The sequence below is a fragment of the Nicotiana tomentosiformis genome, chromosome 6 (genome assembly GCF_000390325.3).
Source record: "Nicotiana tomentosiformis chromosome 6, ASM39032v3, whole genome shotgun sequence".
Taxonomy (NCBI): domain Eukaryota; kingdom Viridiplantae; phylum Streptophyta; class Magnoliopsida; order Solanales; family Solanaceae; genus Nicotiana; species Nicotiana tomentosiformis.
In genome coordinates, this window is record NC_090817.1 from 89,665,558 (window position 1) to 89,683,343 (window position 17,786).

A 17,786-nucleotide genomic window follows, 5' to 3' on the forward strand; every position below is an offset into this window, starting at 1 on the left:
AGGAGGAGAAGAAGAAGCAAACGAAGGAGGAGGAGAAAGAGACCTGAAGTTGTTTAAAAAGTGGGTACAAGTTAAAACTTTTTTAAAAAGTGGGTATAAGTTAAATGGGGGCGACCAAATAGGGTGCTCCGTGCAATTTTTACAAGATAATATGGTTGTCATCTTGAACTGTGTGACATAAAATTAGCCATAGGCCCATAACCGGATAAATGATCTTCATGTTAGCCATAGAAATTTCTTACTTAGTTCTAGAGATAGCACTAGGGGTGGCAAACAGACGAGTCGGGTTAAATATAGGCGGGTCAAAAAACAAAAATTGTAAAAACGAACAAATTATCCGACGCAACCCATATTTAATATGAATAGAAAATGGGTTAACCGGTGGATAATATGGATATTCATATTGTCCATGACTTCTTGAATATGATCACTTTTGGGAGAATTTTCGGTCTCCCAAACGAGGAACCCCCAATTTGAATATTTACAAATGTAAAAGTTAAATTGATTGGTTATTATTTTTTAAGTGGATAATACATATCTTATCCGTATTTGACAATTTTTTTAAAAAATTCATTATCCAACTCATTATTTAGTGGATAATATGGATGTATAACTAATTGTTTCTCTTTCCATTTTGCCACCTACAGGTAGCACTAAGCCATGGTATGAACGACATTTCAATAGTTTCTCTCAGGAAAAATAAATTGATAAATAAGGTCTCCAGCTATGCAGCAAGCAAAAGATGCCACAACGCAATACTAGCTGATGTTCTCGTTATATCCAGGAGCAGTTTCAAGATTTTAGCAATACAATTGTATTTACTATTCAAGGCAAAGTTATTATAATCACAGCCACTTGGTCATTTGACTGGTAAACTTTAGTTCTTCCAGTGACATTCCACTAAGCGGATAGTTGTTGAAGGCTAAAAAATAAGGAAACGAATTGGTAACTTTGGTATTTTTTACAGTAAAAAATGAGATAAGCATCAACAAAAAAGGTTGCTTATCGGTCAAGGTTGGAGCAAATATCACAACCTCCTAGTAATCTTTTCTAAAGGTATTTGTGCATGATTATTTTTCCTGAATCAACTCAACTAGAAAATCATTTCCTTTTGATGGCAAAAACAGTGATACCAAATGATGGAAACTTGATCAGAAGTTGCAGCTGCAACAACCACCTTGCTATCCCAATCAAATTGTAGGAGACTACTTTACTTGGGTAGACATCACGAGTGGCTTGCTCATGGCAAGCCCCTTCAATCAGCCATTATGCATGCGAAAGATGCACCTTACGTAGATGATTAAGCATCAACTATCTCCATTCCCTACAGTTACCACACTTCCAACAATCTTCTCCAGACTCCTCTTCATTCCAAGGTGAACAATATCTGTGGATCCACATTTCACATGTATGACAACAAAGATCAGGGCATGGTTCTGTATGTGAACACATCTTACAAGGAACTGCACTAGCGGCAGATATTGTGCTAATTGCAGGCTCGTGCTTGACATAAGACGTATCAGCATTCTTATCAGGCGGAAACCTGGATGGCGTTTTGACATTCTTGGTCAAAGTAGCTGATGAGTCAAGTCTGACTGGCAGTTTTCTTGGCCCCGGCAGAGACAAAGTTGCAGCACTTCGTTCACAACCACCACCTGGAAAGTGCTCAGTGAATTCTTCAACAACAGAAACAAGAGGATTATTATCCTCTAAAGATGTGGTTCCCTCCAACGGCACCACAGGAATGGTCATCTCCTCATCTTTCTGTAGCTCTGAGATGAAACAAGAATCAGGCTCCATTCCTCGGCTATCCTTCTTTGAAGCCCTTGAGCAAATCCTCTTCTCCTCTAACTGCCTTTTGCTTTTCGGATCTAAGTAAGGACATATTGGTATTCTAGCCCTACGGCACCTGCAACATTTAAACCCCACAACTTCAAAAATCTCTGACTCCTCTAGATCTACAGCTTCAGCATGGTACCAATCTGCAACTCAAAAAATTAATTCTCAAAACCCAAAGAAAGGTAACCAATAAATTCAAGACAAAATACAACAAGAGTTCCTGCATAGAAACAAAACTTACGTGTGCACGTTTCACAGCGGATGTACATTAGAAAAGGATCATATGGCTTATGGCAAAGGTGGCAACTAGGTCTTAACAAATCCCTGTCTGCATTGCCCTTCAGAAGAATGTGTTTAAATCTAAAATCACTTCCAGTATCGTCGTTCTTCTTTCTCCAAATAACACCCCAACGGGGTTTCGTTTTTGTTGCCAAATTTGAAGAGCTAGAATGTTTCATCTTAGAAGTCGCACAGGATGCTGATGGATTACTACAACTACCAACCTTTCCTCCTTTTCTGGCTGACATGGGAATCGGGAAATCTTGTCCATACATGATTAAAGGACTTGAAGGAGATTCTTTGCTACTTTCAGCTTGGGTTAAAGTTCTATTCTTGTAACACTGTTTGCAGTTGGTCAAAAACTCAACGTCCTCGTTAGCAACATTTGTTGAACTAATTGTACATTGCTTGTGACATAGACCTGTAAGAAAAATTCCCGAAAGTTTAATAGATCAATCGCTGATACCCAGACTGATCAGCGAGCTCAAATAACAATCTTTTACTAGCTGATATATATATATATATATATATATATATCGCGGTACCTTGGCATGTATTGCACTTGACTGCGTTCCTGGAAGAGAGAGATCACATCAACAAAGGATTGTTTAAAGAGATGAAAAAGAATTTCAAAATATACATTAAACGGTACCTAAATAACACATCCACTTGACATGAAGCACAACAATGTTTCTCGTTACCATCTCTCTTCTGCACAAGATATGAGAATATATCTTTATGAGAAGCCACCAAGGACCTTTTCTGCAACTTGGGAAGTCCATTAGTGAACTTGTTGGCTGAAAGGAGATCTTTTCCCAAGTTTTCTTCATAATATTTTATTAGATACAAAGGAATTCGTGACTCAGAAAACCAATATTTTTCCTTTCCCTCCTGGCTTTGCTCTACTTCTAATATACTCTTCATGACACGAGATGGGAGATGCTTCTGATTCCCAAAAGCAACATTATATCTAACCTCATTTCCAACAATTCTTTTATGACATATGAAAGCATTTCTAAAAGCAGATATTTCTGTCTCGGGTCCTTTTCCATCCTGGGGGCTCGTTTCAGGACGAGCAAGATCATCCCATCTCACATGCAGATCTAGGTACCTAACCTATTGCAAGATCGAACTTTAGAAAAAATACAAATACTCATCCAGACTGAAAAGTTTGCTGTAGAAAGAAAGGAATTAAATCATCCATTACAATATGTCATAAATCACCTGAAGTGCAAGCTGTGACATTGTCTTACACATATCAACTGCAGCTCGCCAAATCAGCTGCCTGCTTCTTTTGGCAGTCTCGGACCGTTCAGCATAATGAATACCAGGTATCTTTCTCAGACCACCTGCTAGAGTGAAAGTTGTTAGTGGACTCTCCCAGCGTCCTTTATTCCAATGAATTTATTTCAACACAAAAAAAATCAAAATGTTCTAAGGAGAAAAGTAGCTCATTGGATACGCAAGTACCATGACGTGCTGCTTTCTTCAACATTGATTGAGGTAAAGTCGCTTTCTGGAAGATAAGCTTTGAGAGCATGCCTCCTCTCCACCAAGTGAAGTCCATCAGTTTATCCGGGCAATCAGCAGCAGTTACTTTAACCATTGACAATGGTCTCCTACCCCGCCTCCCTGGTTTAAGCTTGTGAGTTGATTCCGCAGCACCAGCAGCTGAATGACTGATGGAAGATTCAGATACCCCACCATCAACAAGCTTAAGCCAATCCCCCGAAAAAGCAACAAACCGGATATTCTCCTCAAACTGCAATGCATAGAATCTGTTCTTGAGCATGAAGAACATATTATCTATAGGTAAGATCATATGTATACATACTAGCTATAATTTACAATTGGATCCAATAGAGGTTTGCCAAATGGAAGGGTTTGTAGTATGCTATCTGACTTTCAATCCAATATCACACATGCAATACCGGAGAATCAGTAATGCACTCTGACAGTTTAAAAGTTGGAAGACTTATTAAAATATTCAAAAGTAGGAGAAGGCTTTTTATTTGAATGCAAATTTACCACAAAGCAGCAAATTTGCTGTCGATCACTTGGACTTTCCACTGGTTTATAAATAACAAGCATTCAGTTTTTTGGGGATCAAGCAAAATAGTAATAACAAGCATTCAGTTCTTATCGCCATAAATTTGTAAACTATCTAATCAAGAGTGCAACTTATGCAAATTGGATTTTCAACCTTGTATTTATGCCAGATTCGAAATTCAAGTTCAGTTTGATGAGCCCCTAGTGTGATCAATGCACAAGGCTCAAATCATTACCGCCCTTGCAGCAGAAAGAGTATCTCCCAATAAATAACTGTTAGGTTGAGACAACAACTACATGTGCAAATAATGTGGATGTACCTCTGAATTCATTGCTGCTGTCAGATGGTAACTGTTAATTTACAGCATGTACATAGTGGAGTATTGTCCCACATTGGTAGAGGAGTAGTATGTCCTTGTATAGTATAGCTATAAATAAGGCTCTTGTGTAGTATTATTCATTCATCCAATATCAATAACATATTTTCTCCCATGCCTTTTCACATGGTATCAGAGCAATTGTGAGAGATTTATCGCTGTGCATAAATTCCAGCGATTCCGGAAAGAGAAATTAGTCACCGGAAGTCTTTTTCCGGCGACTTTTTTAAGGCTGTTTGCGTCTGCTTTATCTCAGTCAGTGTTGTGCAAAATCCAACACTGCCACAAGAGTCGTCACTGTCCGGCGACCAAACCCCAGTGAACAACTCCGTCAGAAGCAGCCTCAAGCGCCTCCACGCGCCACCAGAAGCTCACGCGCGTGAGCTCACGCGCCGGCGCGTACGACCACTTCCGGCCATTTTTTGAAAATCTTCCTTCAGAACAGTTGGGTCGCCTGGTAATTCCGATCCTACCCCTACTGTTTTCATTTCATTCCGACAACTTTGAGTTTTTTCCGGCAGCTACAGGTTTTAGTATTCTGTTTTTGTGTTTCCGTACACTGTTTCAGTAGATTACAGTTGATTCTTTCTCCTATTTGGTAATAATTTGCAACAACGTCTTTGGGATTTGATGCTTTTAGGTCTAGAAACATGAGTTCTGGAAACTCTAGTGCTATTATTACCTCAGAACCTTTAATGGGAGGTTCAAACTACTTAGCTTGGGCTTCATCTGTCGAGTTATGGTGTAGAGGTCAAGGTGTTCAAGATCATCTAATCAAACAGTCTAGCGATGGAGATGAAAAGGCAATAGCACTTTGGGCAAAAATCGATGCTCAGTTATGTAGCATCTTGTGGCGATCTATTGATTCCAAGTTGATGCCCTTGTTTCGTCCATTCCAGACATGTTATTTGGTTTGGGCAAAGGCACGCACCTTATACACTAATGACATATCTCGCTTCTATGATGTGATATCACGGATGACAAACTTAAAGAAGCAGGAATTGGATATGTCTACTTACTTGGGTCAAGTACAGGCAGTCATGGAGGAATTTGAGAAGTTGATGCCAGTTTCGGCTAGTGTGGAAAAACAACAAGAGCAGCGACAGAAGATGTTTCTCGTTCTTACCCTCGCTGGACTTCCTAATGATCTTGATTCAGTACGCGACCAGATTTTGGCTAGTCCGTCTGTCCCGACAGTTGATGAATTATTCTCTCGATTACTCCGCCTTGCTGCAGCACCAAGTCCACCAGTGATCTCATCACAGATACTTGATTCCTCTGTTCTTGCATCCCAGACAATGGATGTTCGGGCATCTCAAACTATGGAGCATAGACGAGGAGGAGGTCGTTTTGGAAGATCTAGACCCAAGTGTTCTTATTGTCACAAACTTGGACACACTCGTGAAATGTGTTATTCCTTACATGGTCGTCCACCCAAAAATGCTTACATTGCTCAGACCGAGACTCCAGGTAACCAAGGATTTTCTTTATCTAAAGAAGAATATAATGAGCTCCTTCAGTATCGAGCAAGTAAGCAGACATCTCCACAAGTAGCCTCAGTTGCTCAGACTGATACTTCTGTTTCTGGTAATTCTTTTGCTTGTGTTTCCCAGTCTAGCACTCTTGGCCCATGGGTCATGGACTCCGGCGCTTCTGATCACATCTCTGGTAATATATCACTTTTGTCAAATATTGTATATTCACAGTCTCTTCCCACTGTTACTTTAGCCAATGGATGTCAAACTAAGGCAAAAGGAGTTGGACAAGCTAATCCCTTGTCTTCTATCACCCTAGATTCCGTTCTTTATGTCCCTGGCTGTCCTTTTAGTCTTGCATCTGTTAGTCGTTTGACTCGTGCCCTCCATTGTGGTATATATTTTATTGACGATTCTTTTATTATGCAGGACCGCAGTACGGGACAGACAATTAGTACAGGACGTGAATCAGAAGGCCTTTACTACCTTAACTCACTCAGTCCTTCCACAACATGTCTAGTTACAGATCCTCCAGATCTAATCCACAGACGTTTAGGACATCCGAGTTTATCCAAACTTCAGAAGATGGTGCCTAGTTTATCTAGTTTGTCTACATTAGATTGTGAGTCGTGTCAACTTGGGAAACATACCCGAGCCTCCTTTTCGCGTAGTGTTGAGAGTCATGCAGAGTCTGTCTTCTCCTTAGTTCATTCTGATATATGGGGTCCTAGTAGAGTCAGTTCATCCTTGGGGTTTCGTTACTTTGTCAGTTTCATTGATGATTATTCAAGATGTACTTGGCTTTTCTTAATGAAAGATCGTTCTGAGTTATTTTCTATATTCCAGAGTTTCTGTGCTGAAATCAAAAACCAATTTGGTGTTTCTATTCGCATTTTTCGCAGTGATAATGCCTTAGAATATTTATCTTCTCAATTTCAGCAGTTTATGACTTCTCAGGGAATTATTCATCAGACATCTTGTCTTTATACCCCTCAACAAAATGGGATTGCTGAGAGAAAGAATAGGCACCTTATTGAGACTGCTCGTACACTTCTAATTGAATCTCGTGTTCCGTTGCGTTTTTGGGGCGATGCAGTTCTCACAGCTTGTTATTTGATTAATCGGATGCCTTAATCTCCCATCAAGAATCAGATTCCGCATTCAGTATTGTTTCCCCAGTCACCCTTGTACTCTCTTCCACCTCGTGTTTTTGGGAGCACGTGTTTTGTTCATAACTTAGCCCCTGGGAAAGATAAGTTAGCTCCCCGTGCTCTCTTCCTTGGTTATTCTCGTGTTCAGAAGGGATATCGTTGTTATTCTCCAGATCTTCGTAGGTACCTTATGTCAGCTGACGTCACATTTTTTGAGTCTAAACCTTTCTTTACCTCTGCTGACCACCATGATATATCTGAGGTCTTACCTATACCGACCTTTGAGGAGTTTACTATAGCTCCTCCTCCACCTTCGACCACAGAGGAGTCTAGTGTTGTTCCCCTAGTTCCCCGGCCACAGGAACACCACTCTTGACTTATCATCGTCGTTTGCGTCCTCCATCAGGCCCAACTGGTTCTCGTCCTGCACCTGACCCTGCTCCTGCTGCGGACCCTGCTCCTAGTACACCGATTGCACTTCGGAAAGGTATACGGACCACACTTAACCCTAATCCTCATTATGTCGGTTTGAGCTATCATCGTCTGTCATCTCCCCATTATGCTTTTATATCTTCTTTGTCCTCGGTTTCCATCCCTAAGTCTACAGGTGAAGCGTTGTCTCATCCACGATGGCGACATGCTATGAGTGACGAGATGTCTGCTTTACATACAAGTGGTACTTGGGAGCTTGTTCCTCTTCCCTCAGGTAAATCTACTCTTGGTTGTCGTTGGGTTTATGCAGTCAAAGTTGGTCCCGATGGACAGATTGATCGACTTAAGGCCCGTCTTGTTGCCAAAGGATATACTCAGATATTTGGGCTCGATTACAGTGATACATTCTCTCCCGTGGCTAAAGTGGCTTCAGTCCGCCTTTTTCTATCCATGGCTGCGGTTCGTCATTGGCCCCTCTATCAGTTGGACATTAAAAATGCCTTTCTTCGCGGTGATCTTGAGGGTGAGGTTTATATGGAGCAACCACCTGGTTTTGTTGCTCAGGGGGAGTCTCGTGGCCTTGTATGTCGCTTGCGTCGGTCACTTTATGGTCTAAAGCAGTCTCCTCGAGCCTGGTTTGGTAAGTTCAGCGCGGTTATCCAGGAGTTTGGCATGATTCGTAGTGAAGCTGATCACTCTGTGTTTTATCGGCACTCTGCTTCAAGTCTCTGTATTTATCTGGTAGTCTATGTTGATGATATTGTTATTACTGGCAATGATCAGGATGGTATTACCAATCTGAAGCAACATCTCTTCCAGCACTTCCAAACTAAGGATCTAGGCAGATTGAAGTACTTTCTGGGTATTGAGGTTGCCCAGTCTAATTCAGGTATTGTTATTTCTCAAAGAAAATATGCTTTAGACATTCTTGAGGAGACGGGGATGATAGGTTGCAGACCTGTTGACACTCTGATGGATCCGAATTCTAAACTTATGCCAGGACAGGGGGAGCCGCTTAGCGATCCTGCAAGCTATAGGCGGCTGGTTGGAAAATTAAATTATCTCACAGTAACTAGACCCGACATTTCCTATCATGTGAGTGTTGTAAGTCAGTTTATGAGTTCTCCCTGTGATAGTCATTGGGATGCAGTTGTCCGCATTATTCGATATATAAAATCGGCTCCAGGCAAAGGGTTACTCTTTGAGGATCGAGGTCATGAGCAGATCATTGGATACTCAGATGCTGATTGGGCAGGATCACCTTCTGATAGACGTTCTACGTCTGGATATTGTGTTTTAGTAGGAGGAAATTTGGTGTCCTGGAAGAGCAAGAAACAGAATGTAGTTGCTCGGTCTAGTGCAGAAGCAGAATATCGAGCAATGGCTATGGCAACATGTGAGCTAGTTTGGACCAAACAACTGCTCAAGGAGTTGAAATTTGGTGAAATCAGTCGGATGGAACTTGTGTGCGATAATCAAGCTGCCCTTCATATTGCATCAAATCCGGTGTTCCATGAGAGAACTAAACATATTGAGATTGATTGTCACTTCGTCAGAGAAAAGATACTTTCAGGAGAGATTGCTACAAAGTTTGTGAGGTCAAATGATCAACTTGCAGATATTTTTACCAAGTCTCTCACTGGTCCTCGTATTTGTTATATATGTAACAAGCTCGGTACATATGATTTGTATGCACCGGCTTGAGGGGGAGTGTTAATTTACAGCATGTACATAGTGGAGTATTGTCCCACATTGGTAGAGGAGTAGTATGTCCTTGTATAGTATAGCTATAAATAAGGCTCTTGTGTAGTATTATTCATTCATCCAATATCAATAACATATTTTCTCCCGTGCCTTCTCACAGTAACTTTTCTTCCCATTTATTTCATATGCAATTCTCATTATTTAACTGCTATTACTTTGTCTTAAAAACAAATCCTAGAATAAACATCGCTTTCTTGAGCAATAACAATAGTTTACTAGATTTGCCTGTATTATTAAATGGCAATTGTTTATTATCTATGCTAATGTTGTATGATCTTCAAAACCACTAGAATGTCTAATATTGGTAGTTTACACACCATTAAAGTAATAAAGTTTAACTGAGGTGAAAAGAAGAGGAAAGAGGAGAGAAGTAAGAGAAGAGAGGATAACAGCTGTTCCCCTTGTTTTTATGGAAGCAGAAGGAAGTAGAACTAGATGGGTATAAAGCTCTTCTCGTAAGAACTTTCAGACATCTCTGGTATACCAAAAACAAGTGAAATATAAATACTGACCCCTAAGAGAACTAAACCAGCTGTTCCTTCTTTTAGCCTTCACATCCCGTTCCTTGAAACAAACGTAGTTTTAATCCAAACATCTTATAACTCTGGACTCGAATATTCTCAAAAAATATTACTAATGCAAACTTTAATGCTTAAAAATTATAAGCAAAGTACAACTATTACCACAAATCTAATCAACCGAGACATCAAAATTGATGGAGAAAGCATGTGGCAAACACTTGCACAAGGTGCTAGCAAAATCAGCATAAATAAACTTCCGTAATAACTTACTTCAAGCAGAAGAGACTTAATCACATTGAAGTTAGAAGCTTTTTCTGCCTGTTCGCGCCATTGTTTTCTAAAAGCTGTACTTAGAAAAGGACCAACTGTCAGACCAGTTAAGCTCTCCTCCATCAATACAATATATGTGGCAATACCACGTAGATTTCCCTCTGCACCACTTGCAGGATGAAGACCAGCAAGTATCTTCACTGCGCCCTTAATGGCATTTGATGCTGCAGCATTTAACAAGCATCCTTTCTTACTAGTAACAGCAGCTTTACAACTAAGACACCAACTACATCTTTCCCTTGGTACTTCAACAACCTTCTTCTCAGTATTCGGCCAGAAAAAGTGTGTTGCTGCTGATGAGAAAGCTTTTGCTTGAAGCAAAACATTAGCAGAAAGTTTCCGCCTATTGTCTGAAGCATGACTCTGAGCACCTTGGTTTTTTTCGGATGAAAGTTCAGCTAGATTAGCAGCAGCCGATGCAGCAAAATCTCCGTGCAGATAATTATTGATGTATCGTTGAGGTCTAAAGGATGACCCCATGAATAAGCAGCCACCAGTGGGTTTTATGTAACCTATTCCGCTGGGTCTGCCACAAGCCTTTTCACATGCAAGAGACACTGAAATTCCATCACAATTACTATTAACTTGTTCCACGGAGTTGCTGCTGCTTCTTGAGGTACAAGGAGCAATTTCTACCAACTTTATGTAACCTTGTTGAATCCACTCAGATGAAATCACCTGCTGACCCACTGAACCAGCAGAAGTTATGTATTCCACTCCAACTTTTTCAGATGGTAGCAAGTTTATACATGTGTTACTCTGGCTTGCCATAGAATCACTATTCACCTGGTTACAACTACCATCAGGTTGGATAGCTGCACCAAAAGTCTCATTGAGCTTAGGTTCCTTTGAGAAATTACTCATTGTAGCATCTTCTGAACCGAATTCAGTGACACAGCTTCCAGTAGTCTCTCTCTCGGGACTTCCCTTAACCAACAAATTAGGAGAGAGTGTAGAGGAACTACCACATTTTGTTCCATTTGGTCTTTCTGAACCCATTTCAGATAGTTCACCATTAGGGAATGAGATGTTGGCAGGAATTTTCCAGTATCGCATAATTCCTTTGCATATTTCCAGATATAAAGTACTGTGCTGCAGATTTCCATTAAGTGCTCGCAGGACTCTGGGAATGTCCTTCTCGTTGTAGTATCTGAAAATAGAATCTGCGGCAGCCAAGGCCTTCAACCTACAATACAAAAAAAAATATGTTTCATAAAGAGACAGGCTATAGCTGATACAGCCTAAACTACATAGGATTAAGTGCATTTCGTATCTCCAAATAGAAAATTAGCCCACAGCCAAGTAAGGCAACTGAGCAGAGTAGGTTGGAAAAGAAGTTAAGGGACATACACAAGCAAATGACTACAAGTACCCATGAAGACTTGTCCATAGGAATCAACACCAAAAAGCTCTGCTCCTTTCAGAGTTTTACCCCTCATAATTTTTGGTTCGATTTCATTGATGCTACACTCAGGGCAATACCATGCTCCTTCTGGTATATACATCTTGCTAACTCCAATGCACCTAGCATGGTAAGATGATGGACACCCATCACAGCAAAGCAAAGTCCCCTCCATGCCGCAGAGACTGCATTCGTCACTGTTACTGTGTTGATCTACATCAGACACAGAATCGTGTCCACTAATTTTGGATCCTAAAATATCAGTATCACAACACTTGTTTCGTTCATGATTTTCTTTACAAAGCTTGATTGCTTCTTGATCTTTACAGGCAGAAGTTTTAGCATATCTGGGATGAACTATTCTTGGTGCACTGACAAGAGCAACGCCTGTACTTATATCTGCCTCAGTACCTTCCTGTGATTCTTCACGCATGTCAACTTCTGCTCTTAGTTCTTCAGAATCTAGAACATCATCACACAAGATCTGCAAAATTATGAGTTTCCTGCCAGCAGATAACAAGTAATATTCCCTCTGCAAAGCATGGGGATAAAAACCTTTCCAACCAGTTTCATCTGCGTATCCCATTACTCTTAAATAGTGAACTAGATAAACTGGCCAAGTCATTGTATCAAGCAAGCTCCAATCGATGTTCCTAACAGCAAGCAGCATACGTTAAATTCAGACCTTTCATCAGTGAGTGTCCAAAAATGCACCTAATATGAAATAATCGAAGAAGTATAAGCCTAAATATGCAATACAAAGTGAAGTGCCCTGACGCCCGACTATTGCTCATTCAAAAAAAAAGAAGGAAAAAACACATATCAGCAATGTATTTCAATAAGGATGACATAGGACAGTCAAAATAAAACAACATTATAAAAAGGTGACATTGGCTACTGCTTATAAAGATGCATGGTTATTGTGGAAATTATTCATCCACATTCTAAAGAAGAGCAATGCCATGTTAGGATCTAATCTTTTAGCATGGGCCACAAGAAAATCAAGCATTTCCCATGTCTTTAGGTAGGCAGCAGCACCAGAATCGGATCAACCTGTCCAAGTGCATGCAGACTAAGTAATAATGAAACTTTATTCTGTCATAAATGGCAATAGGTAAATTGGGATCGCCAATTTGATAACTCTGCTATCTATCTAACTTTTGGCTTCTTTTCGCAAACAGAGCTCGAGACATTATTCTAGTTTGATACATTTTTGTGGAAGGCTGGTAGCAGCACTTACATCTCAAGTGAAACAATATCAAAACATAATTTTTACAACAATCAGCAATGACTTAATCAACTAGATGAAGACTATTCCTTCATGAAATAAATGGATATGTGTACCTTAGGCACTTTGATGCAAGCACAGAACCATCGGATGACAGCTTTCTGAGGTGGCGCCTCAAAGCACGCATAAGGGCTACATGAACAGAGTCCAACAATGTGTTTGGAGCAGAACAGTTGAGTGCTCCGACAAAATCATCAAGTCCAAAGGGACATAAAAATAATCTGATACTAAACGAACGTAAAAAGCTATAGACAGACAAAAGGTATGATACATACTCCTCCGGAGTACCAATACTTTCAGATGAAGGAGGCAGTTGAGGTGCAGGAAATAGAGGCACTTCCACCTCTGGACACAAATCCTGCTCCATATAATCTTCAGACATATCACTCGCTGAATTAGAATCACAACCTAGTTGGTTGACCTCAACTTTATCCAAATCTTTTAAAATTGGCGCCTCAAACTTATCAATAACATCGTTAACTGGCTCAGCTGGATGCTCAGCTCGAGAATTAATACCCTTTACCTCCCTATTAGCTACTAATTTGTCTAGCTTTTTCTTCCTGCCCAACCATTGACCATCCAACTCATCGTCTTCAAACAAAACAGCTTTCACTTCAGTGCTATCAAAATCTTCGCAATCTCCATCCTCATAAACAACCTTGTACAAACCAGTATCATAAAATATAATCTTGCCCAAGTATATCACATTGTCCTTGAACTCCTTCCTAACATACCTACCCAACAATGCCTTAGACGTCAATGCCACCACCCGTTTCTTCCCATCTCGATCCACCTGAACATTGTGAACATCGTTTCTACGCCTTTTTCTACCACGCCTCTTTGATCTGTCCACAGCAGCCTCCATTCCACCAATCCAACTCACAATCCGATCCAAATCACACCATAGACCATTTTTTTTTCGCTTTAAATACGCAACAAAAAATCAGTTATCACCACAACAATGACAGCCTTGTAGCTTTACTGATTCGAATCTCACCTAATTCACAAATTCAATGCATATGTTAGGGCTTTGTTATTAGATCGCAGTACCTCAAAAAAAAAACGAATCAGCAGAATATGAAGCATTCAATCCGTACACTAAGTCGATAATAAGGTTTCAACTCAGCTCAAGTTACAGGGAGGAATATGTTCATACGCAAGTATCCACACACACACACAACTATATTGATATATAACTTGAGTATTCGCACGCACAGTACACATACAAATACACACACACACACACACATAATGTATAGATTCAGTATACACACACATGTGTGTATGAATTTGAATGTTTACCTTGTTAATGCAGCGCCATTGAAGGAATGATGAATGAATTAGGGATAGAACGCTGAGAGGAGGTGTGGATTGAAGAGGCTTAATTATGCCCTAAACCAAAATCTGCTACCCGAAGTTTATAGTAATAGGGCTTTCTCCATAATATTTTGTGGGCTTTGAGAAAATGGAAACTCAGTTCTGTCCGAGTTTCAAACTTGTTGACTCGGACGATTTGGCGGCGTGATAGTGTATTTGAATTTTGATTAAAAAAACAAAGAGCTGTTGAATTTTGAGAAATAAGAGAATTTGATTTTTTGTTTTAAGTAAGTTGTTTAATGGTTTTTATTTTGTGTGCTCCTTGGGAATTGGGAGAAATAAACTTAATTTTTACACTCTAGTTGAGTAATTTTTTTCTACATGTGTTTATAAATTATTTTTAACATAATAAAATTTTCAAAATCATTTAAATTACGTTCGTTGAGAATAATCATTTAAGTTGTTTATAGCTTAGACAATAATTAAAGTATTAATCGCTATTATTCTTATTTACGTTAATTATGAAGTATTATGCCACCAACTAATGTCATGTAGGACAGACTATGGCATGTTATTCTAATGTAAGTATTAAGTACCATATGCCACAACTTTGCTACTTTTTTCCTTTCCAAAAATATTAAACTTCCATCGTTTTCATCATTTTGCTACTTATTTTAATTGTAGAATTATCAATAAGTGATCCAAAAATTTAAGCATGATTCTGTATGGGATGAAGTACTAAAATATGTGACCCTACAGCATCATAAAAGAGTGCTTCAACTATATTACGATGAAAATATAATTGTTTATGATGTTAAATAAGAAATACTACCTTTTAGAAAAGATGTCAATGAAATAATTTTTTTTGTCCTAAAGATTCGGAGTACAAAAGTAGACAATTTATTTTTGTTGTATAAATTTAAACATCAATTCCTCGACCTTGTGGGTAAAATTAGTAGTCATAAGCACTAAAAAACGTACTATAATCATAATTTACGATAAGAATACTTACAAGAAATTTTTTAAAGGTTTTGAAGTCAAATGTATAATATTTTTAATAATAGTATTACAAAAGAAGTACTAGGAAGAAAACATGTCATGCATTTTGAGAAAACAAGGACGTAAACAATTAATTTAGAGGAGAAAAATGATCCTGCCAAAATATATACAGAAAAACATAGGACTGTTATAAAATAAAGACTGTAAAGTAAAGACAAGTATACAGAGAAACTGATATATTATTCAAACTTCAAACTTCTGTACATAATGAACTGAATTCTCCTCTATTTATAGAAGAAAGGAAGCTGCTGCTGCAAGCTGCTGTGTAAGCTGCTTGTAAGCTTCTGCTCTAAACTGTTGTGCCAGATATAGATAATCTTCTATCATGGGTAATATTTATCCATAGCGGAGTACCGAAAGGATAAGCTTCTTCATGAGGCTTATTTCCAATAGAGTACTAAATAGATAAACATATTTATGGCGGAGTCTCATATGGATAAACTTCTTCAGGAAGCTTATTTACAACGGAGTACTAAATGAACATCCATAATATAATATATTCATAACACTCCTCCTTGGATATTCATTTAAAAGATAACGTGCCTCGTTAAAACCTTACTAGGAAAAACCCCGTGGGAAAAAAATCCTAGTGAAGGAAAAAGAGTACACATATTTAGTAATACGCATTGCTAACTGCCTCATTAAAAACTTTATAAGGAAAACCATGTGGGAAAAAACCTTAATAAGGAAAAAGAGTACATCGCGTATTTTACTCCCCCTGATGAAAACCTTGTTTCAAATATTTAAGTCTCCGCATTCCAATCTTGTATACCATCTTCTCAAAAGTTTAAGTTGGTAAAGATTTGGTGAATAAATCTGTCGGATTTTCACTTGAACGGATTTGTTGCACATCAATGTCACCATTTTTCTGAAGATCGTGTGTGTAGAATAATTTTGGTGAAATGTGCTTCGTTCTATCTCCTTTTATAAATCCTCCCTTCAATTGGGCTATGCATGCAGCATTGTCTTCGTATAAAATTATGGGTCTTTTCTCACATTCCAAACCACATTTTTCTCGAATAAAATAAATTATTGATCTCAACCATACGCATTTCCTACTTGCTTCATGAATAGCTATTATTTCAGCATGATTTGAAGAAGTAGCAACAATAGATTGTTTTGTGGAGCGCCATGATATGATAGTACCTCCATATGTAAACACGTACCCGGTTTGAGACCTAGCTTTATGGGGATCAGATAAATAACCTGCATCTGCATAACCAACAAGATCTGTACTATCTTTGTTAGTATAAAACAAACCCATATCAAGAGTTTCCTTTAAATATCGCAATATATGCTTAATCCCGTTCCAATGTCTCCGTGTAGGAGAAGAGCTATATCTTGCTAGTAAATTAACAGAAAATGTTATGTCAGGCCTTGTAGCATTAGCAAGATACATAAGTGCACCAATTGCACTGAGATAGGGTGTTTCAGGACCCAGGAGTTCCTCATCCTCTTCTGGAGGTCGGAATGGGTCCTTATTCACTTCAAGTGATCGAACAACCATTGGTGTACTCAATGGGTGTGCTTTGTCCATGTAAAAGCGTTTTAAGACCCTTTCTGTATAGGTAGATTGATGGATAAAGATCTCGTCTGCTAAATGTTCAATTTGCAGACCAAGACAAAGTTTTGTCTTCCCAAGATCTTTCATCTCAAATTCTTTCTTAAGATATTCAATTGCCTTTTGAAGCTCTTCTAAAGTTCCAACAAGATTTATGTCATCAACATAAACATCAAGTATAACAAATTCTGAAGCCATTTTCTTTATGAAAATACATGGACAAATAGCATCATTTATGTAACCTTCTTTCAGCAAATATTCACTGAGGCGATTATACCACATGCGCCCAGATTGCTTTAAACCGTACAAAGATCTTTGTAATCTGATTGAGTACATTTCCCGAGATTTTGAATATGCTTCAGGGATTTTTATGTAAATTTCATTATCAAGTGACCCGTACAGATAAGCTGTAACCACATCCATTAGATGTATTTCAAGCCTTTCACATAAGCCTAAACTGATGAGATATCGAAATGTTATGGCATCCATAACAGGTGAATATGTTTCTTCATAATCGACTTCAGGTCGTTGTGAGAATCCTTGTGCGACAAGGCGAGCCTTGTATCTTTCAACTTCATTTTGCTCATTTCTTTTTCGCACAAAAACCCATTTATGACCAACTGGTTTTATACCAGCAGGTGTTTGGACTACTAGTCCAAATACCTCTCTTTTAGCAAGTGCGTTCAATTCTGATTGAATTACCCCTTGCCATTTTGGCCAATCAGATCTTTGTTGACATTCTTCGACAGATCGGGGTTCAAAATCCTCACTATCTTGCATAATGTTAAGTGCAACATTATATGCAAAAATATTATCCACTACTATTTCAGATCGATTTAAATTAATCCCATCACCAGTAGAACTTATTAAAAGTTCTTCGCTCACTTGAGTCTCGGGTTTATTGATTTCTTCAAGAATCTCATAACTAATCAGATCTTGGGT

The 17,786-nt window shown here is 38.9% G+C and overlaps 1 protein-coding gene across 2 annotated transcripts; it reads right to left on the bottom strand.

Moving 5' to 3' along the window:
- Positions 1-950: 950 nt before the first annotated feature.
- Positions 951-14,447, bottom strand: LOC104090478 (DDT domain-containing protein PTM-like). Of its 2 annotated transcripts, none has more exons than XM_070177562.1 (10): positions 14,210-14,447; positions 12,964-13,904; positions 11,568-12,272; positions 10,158-11,403; positions 3,589-3,880; positions 3,343-3,467; positions 2,771-3,234; positions 2,664-2,692; positions 2,081-2,539; positions 951-1,982 (listed from the first exon to the last, which is right to left on the bottom strand). In XM_070177562.1, the coding sequence occupies exons 2-10, from the start codon at positions 13,770-13,772 to the stop codon at positions 1,312-1,314; spliced, it is 4,800 nt and encodes a 1,599-aa protein (XP_070033663.1). In that variant the 5' UTR covers positions 13,773-13,904; positions 14,210-14,447; the 3' UTR covers positions 951-1,311. The 2 variants fall into 2 exon arrangements, with proteins under 2 accessions (XP_070033663.1, XP_070033664.1); XM_070177563.1 differs by having other exon boundaries at positions 1,735-1,909.
- Positions 14,448-17,786: the final 3,339 nt, after the last annotated feature.

Excerpts from the sequence above, each read along its gene's own strand:
- LOC104090478 (XM_070177562.1), bottom strand. The coding sequence starts at position 13,772 with ATGGAGGCTGCTGTGGACAGATCAAAGAGGCGTGGTAGAAAAAGGCGT. Across the intron at positions 3,881-10,157 it reads TTAAGTCTCTTCTGCTTGAA|TTTGAGGAGAATATCCGGTT; the intron begins GTAAGTTATTAC and ends TATGCATTGCAG. Across the intron at positions 2,540-2,663 it reads CAAGTGCAATACATGCCAAG|GTCTATGTCACAAGCAATGT; the intron begins GTACCGCGATAT and ends TTTTTCTTACAG.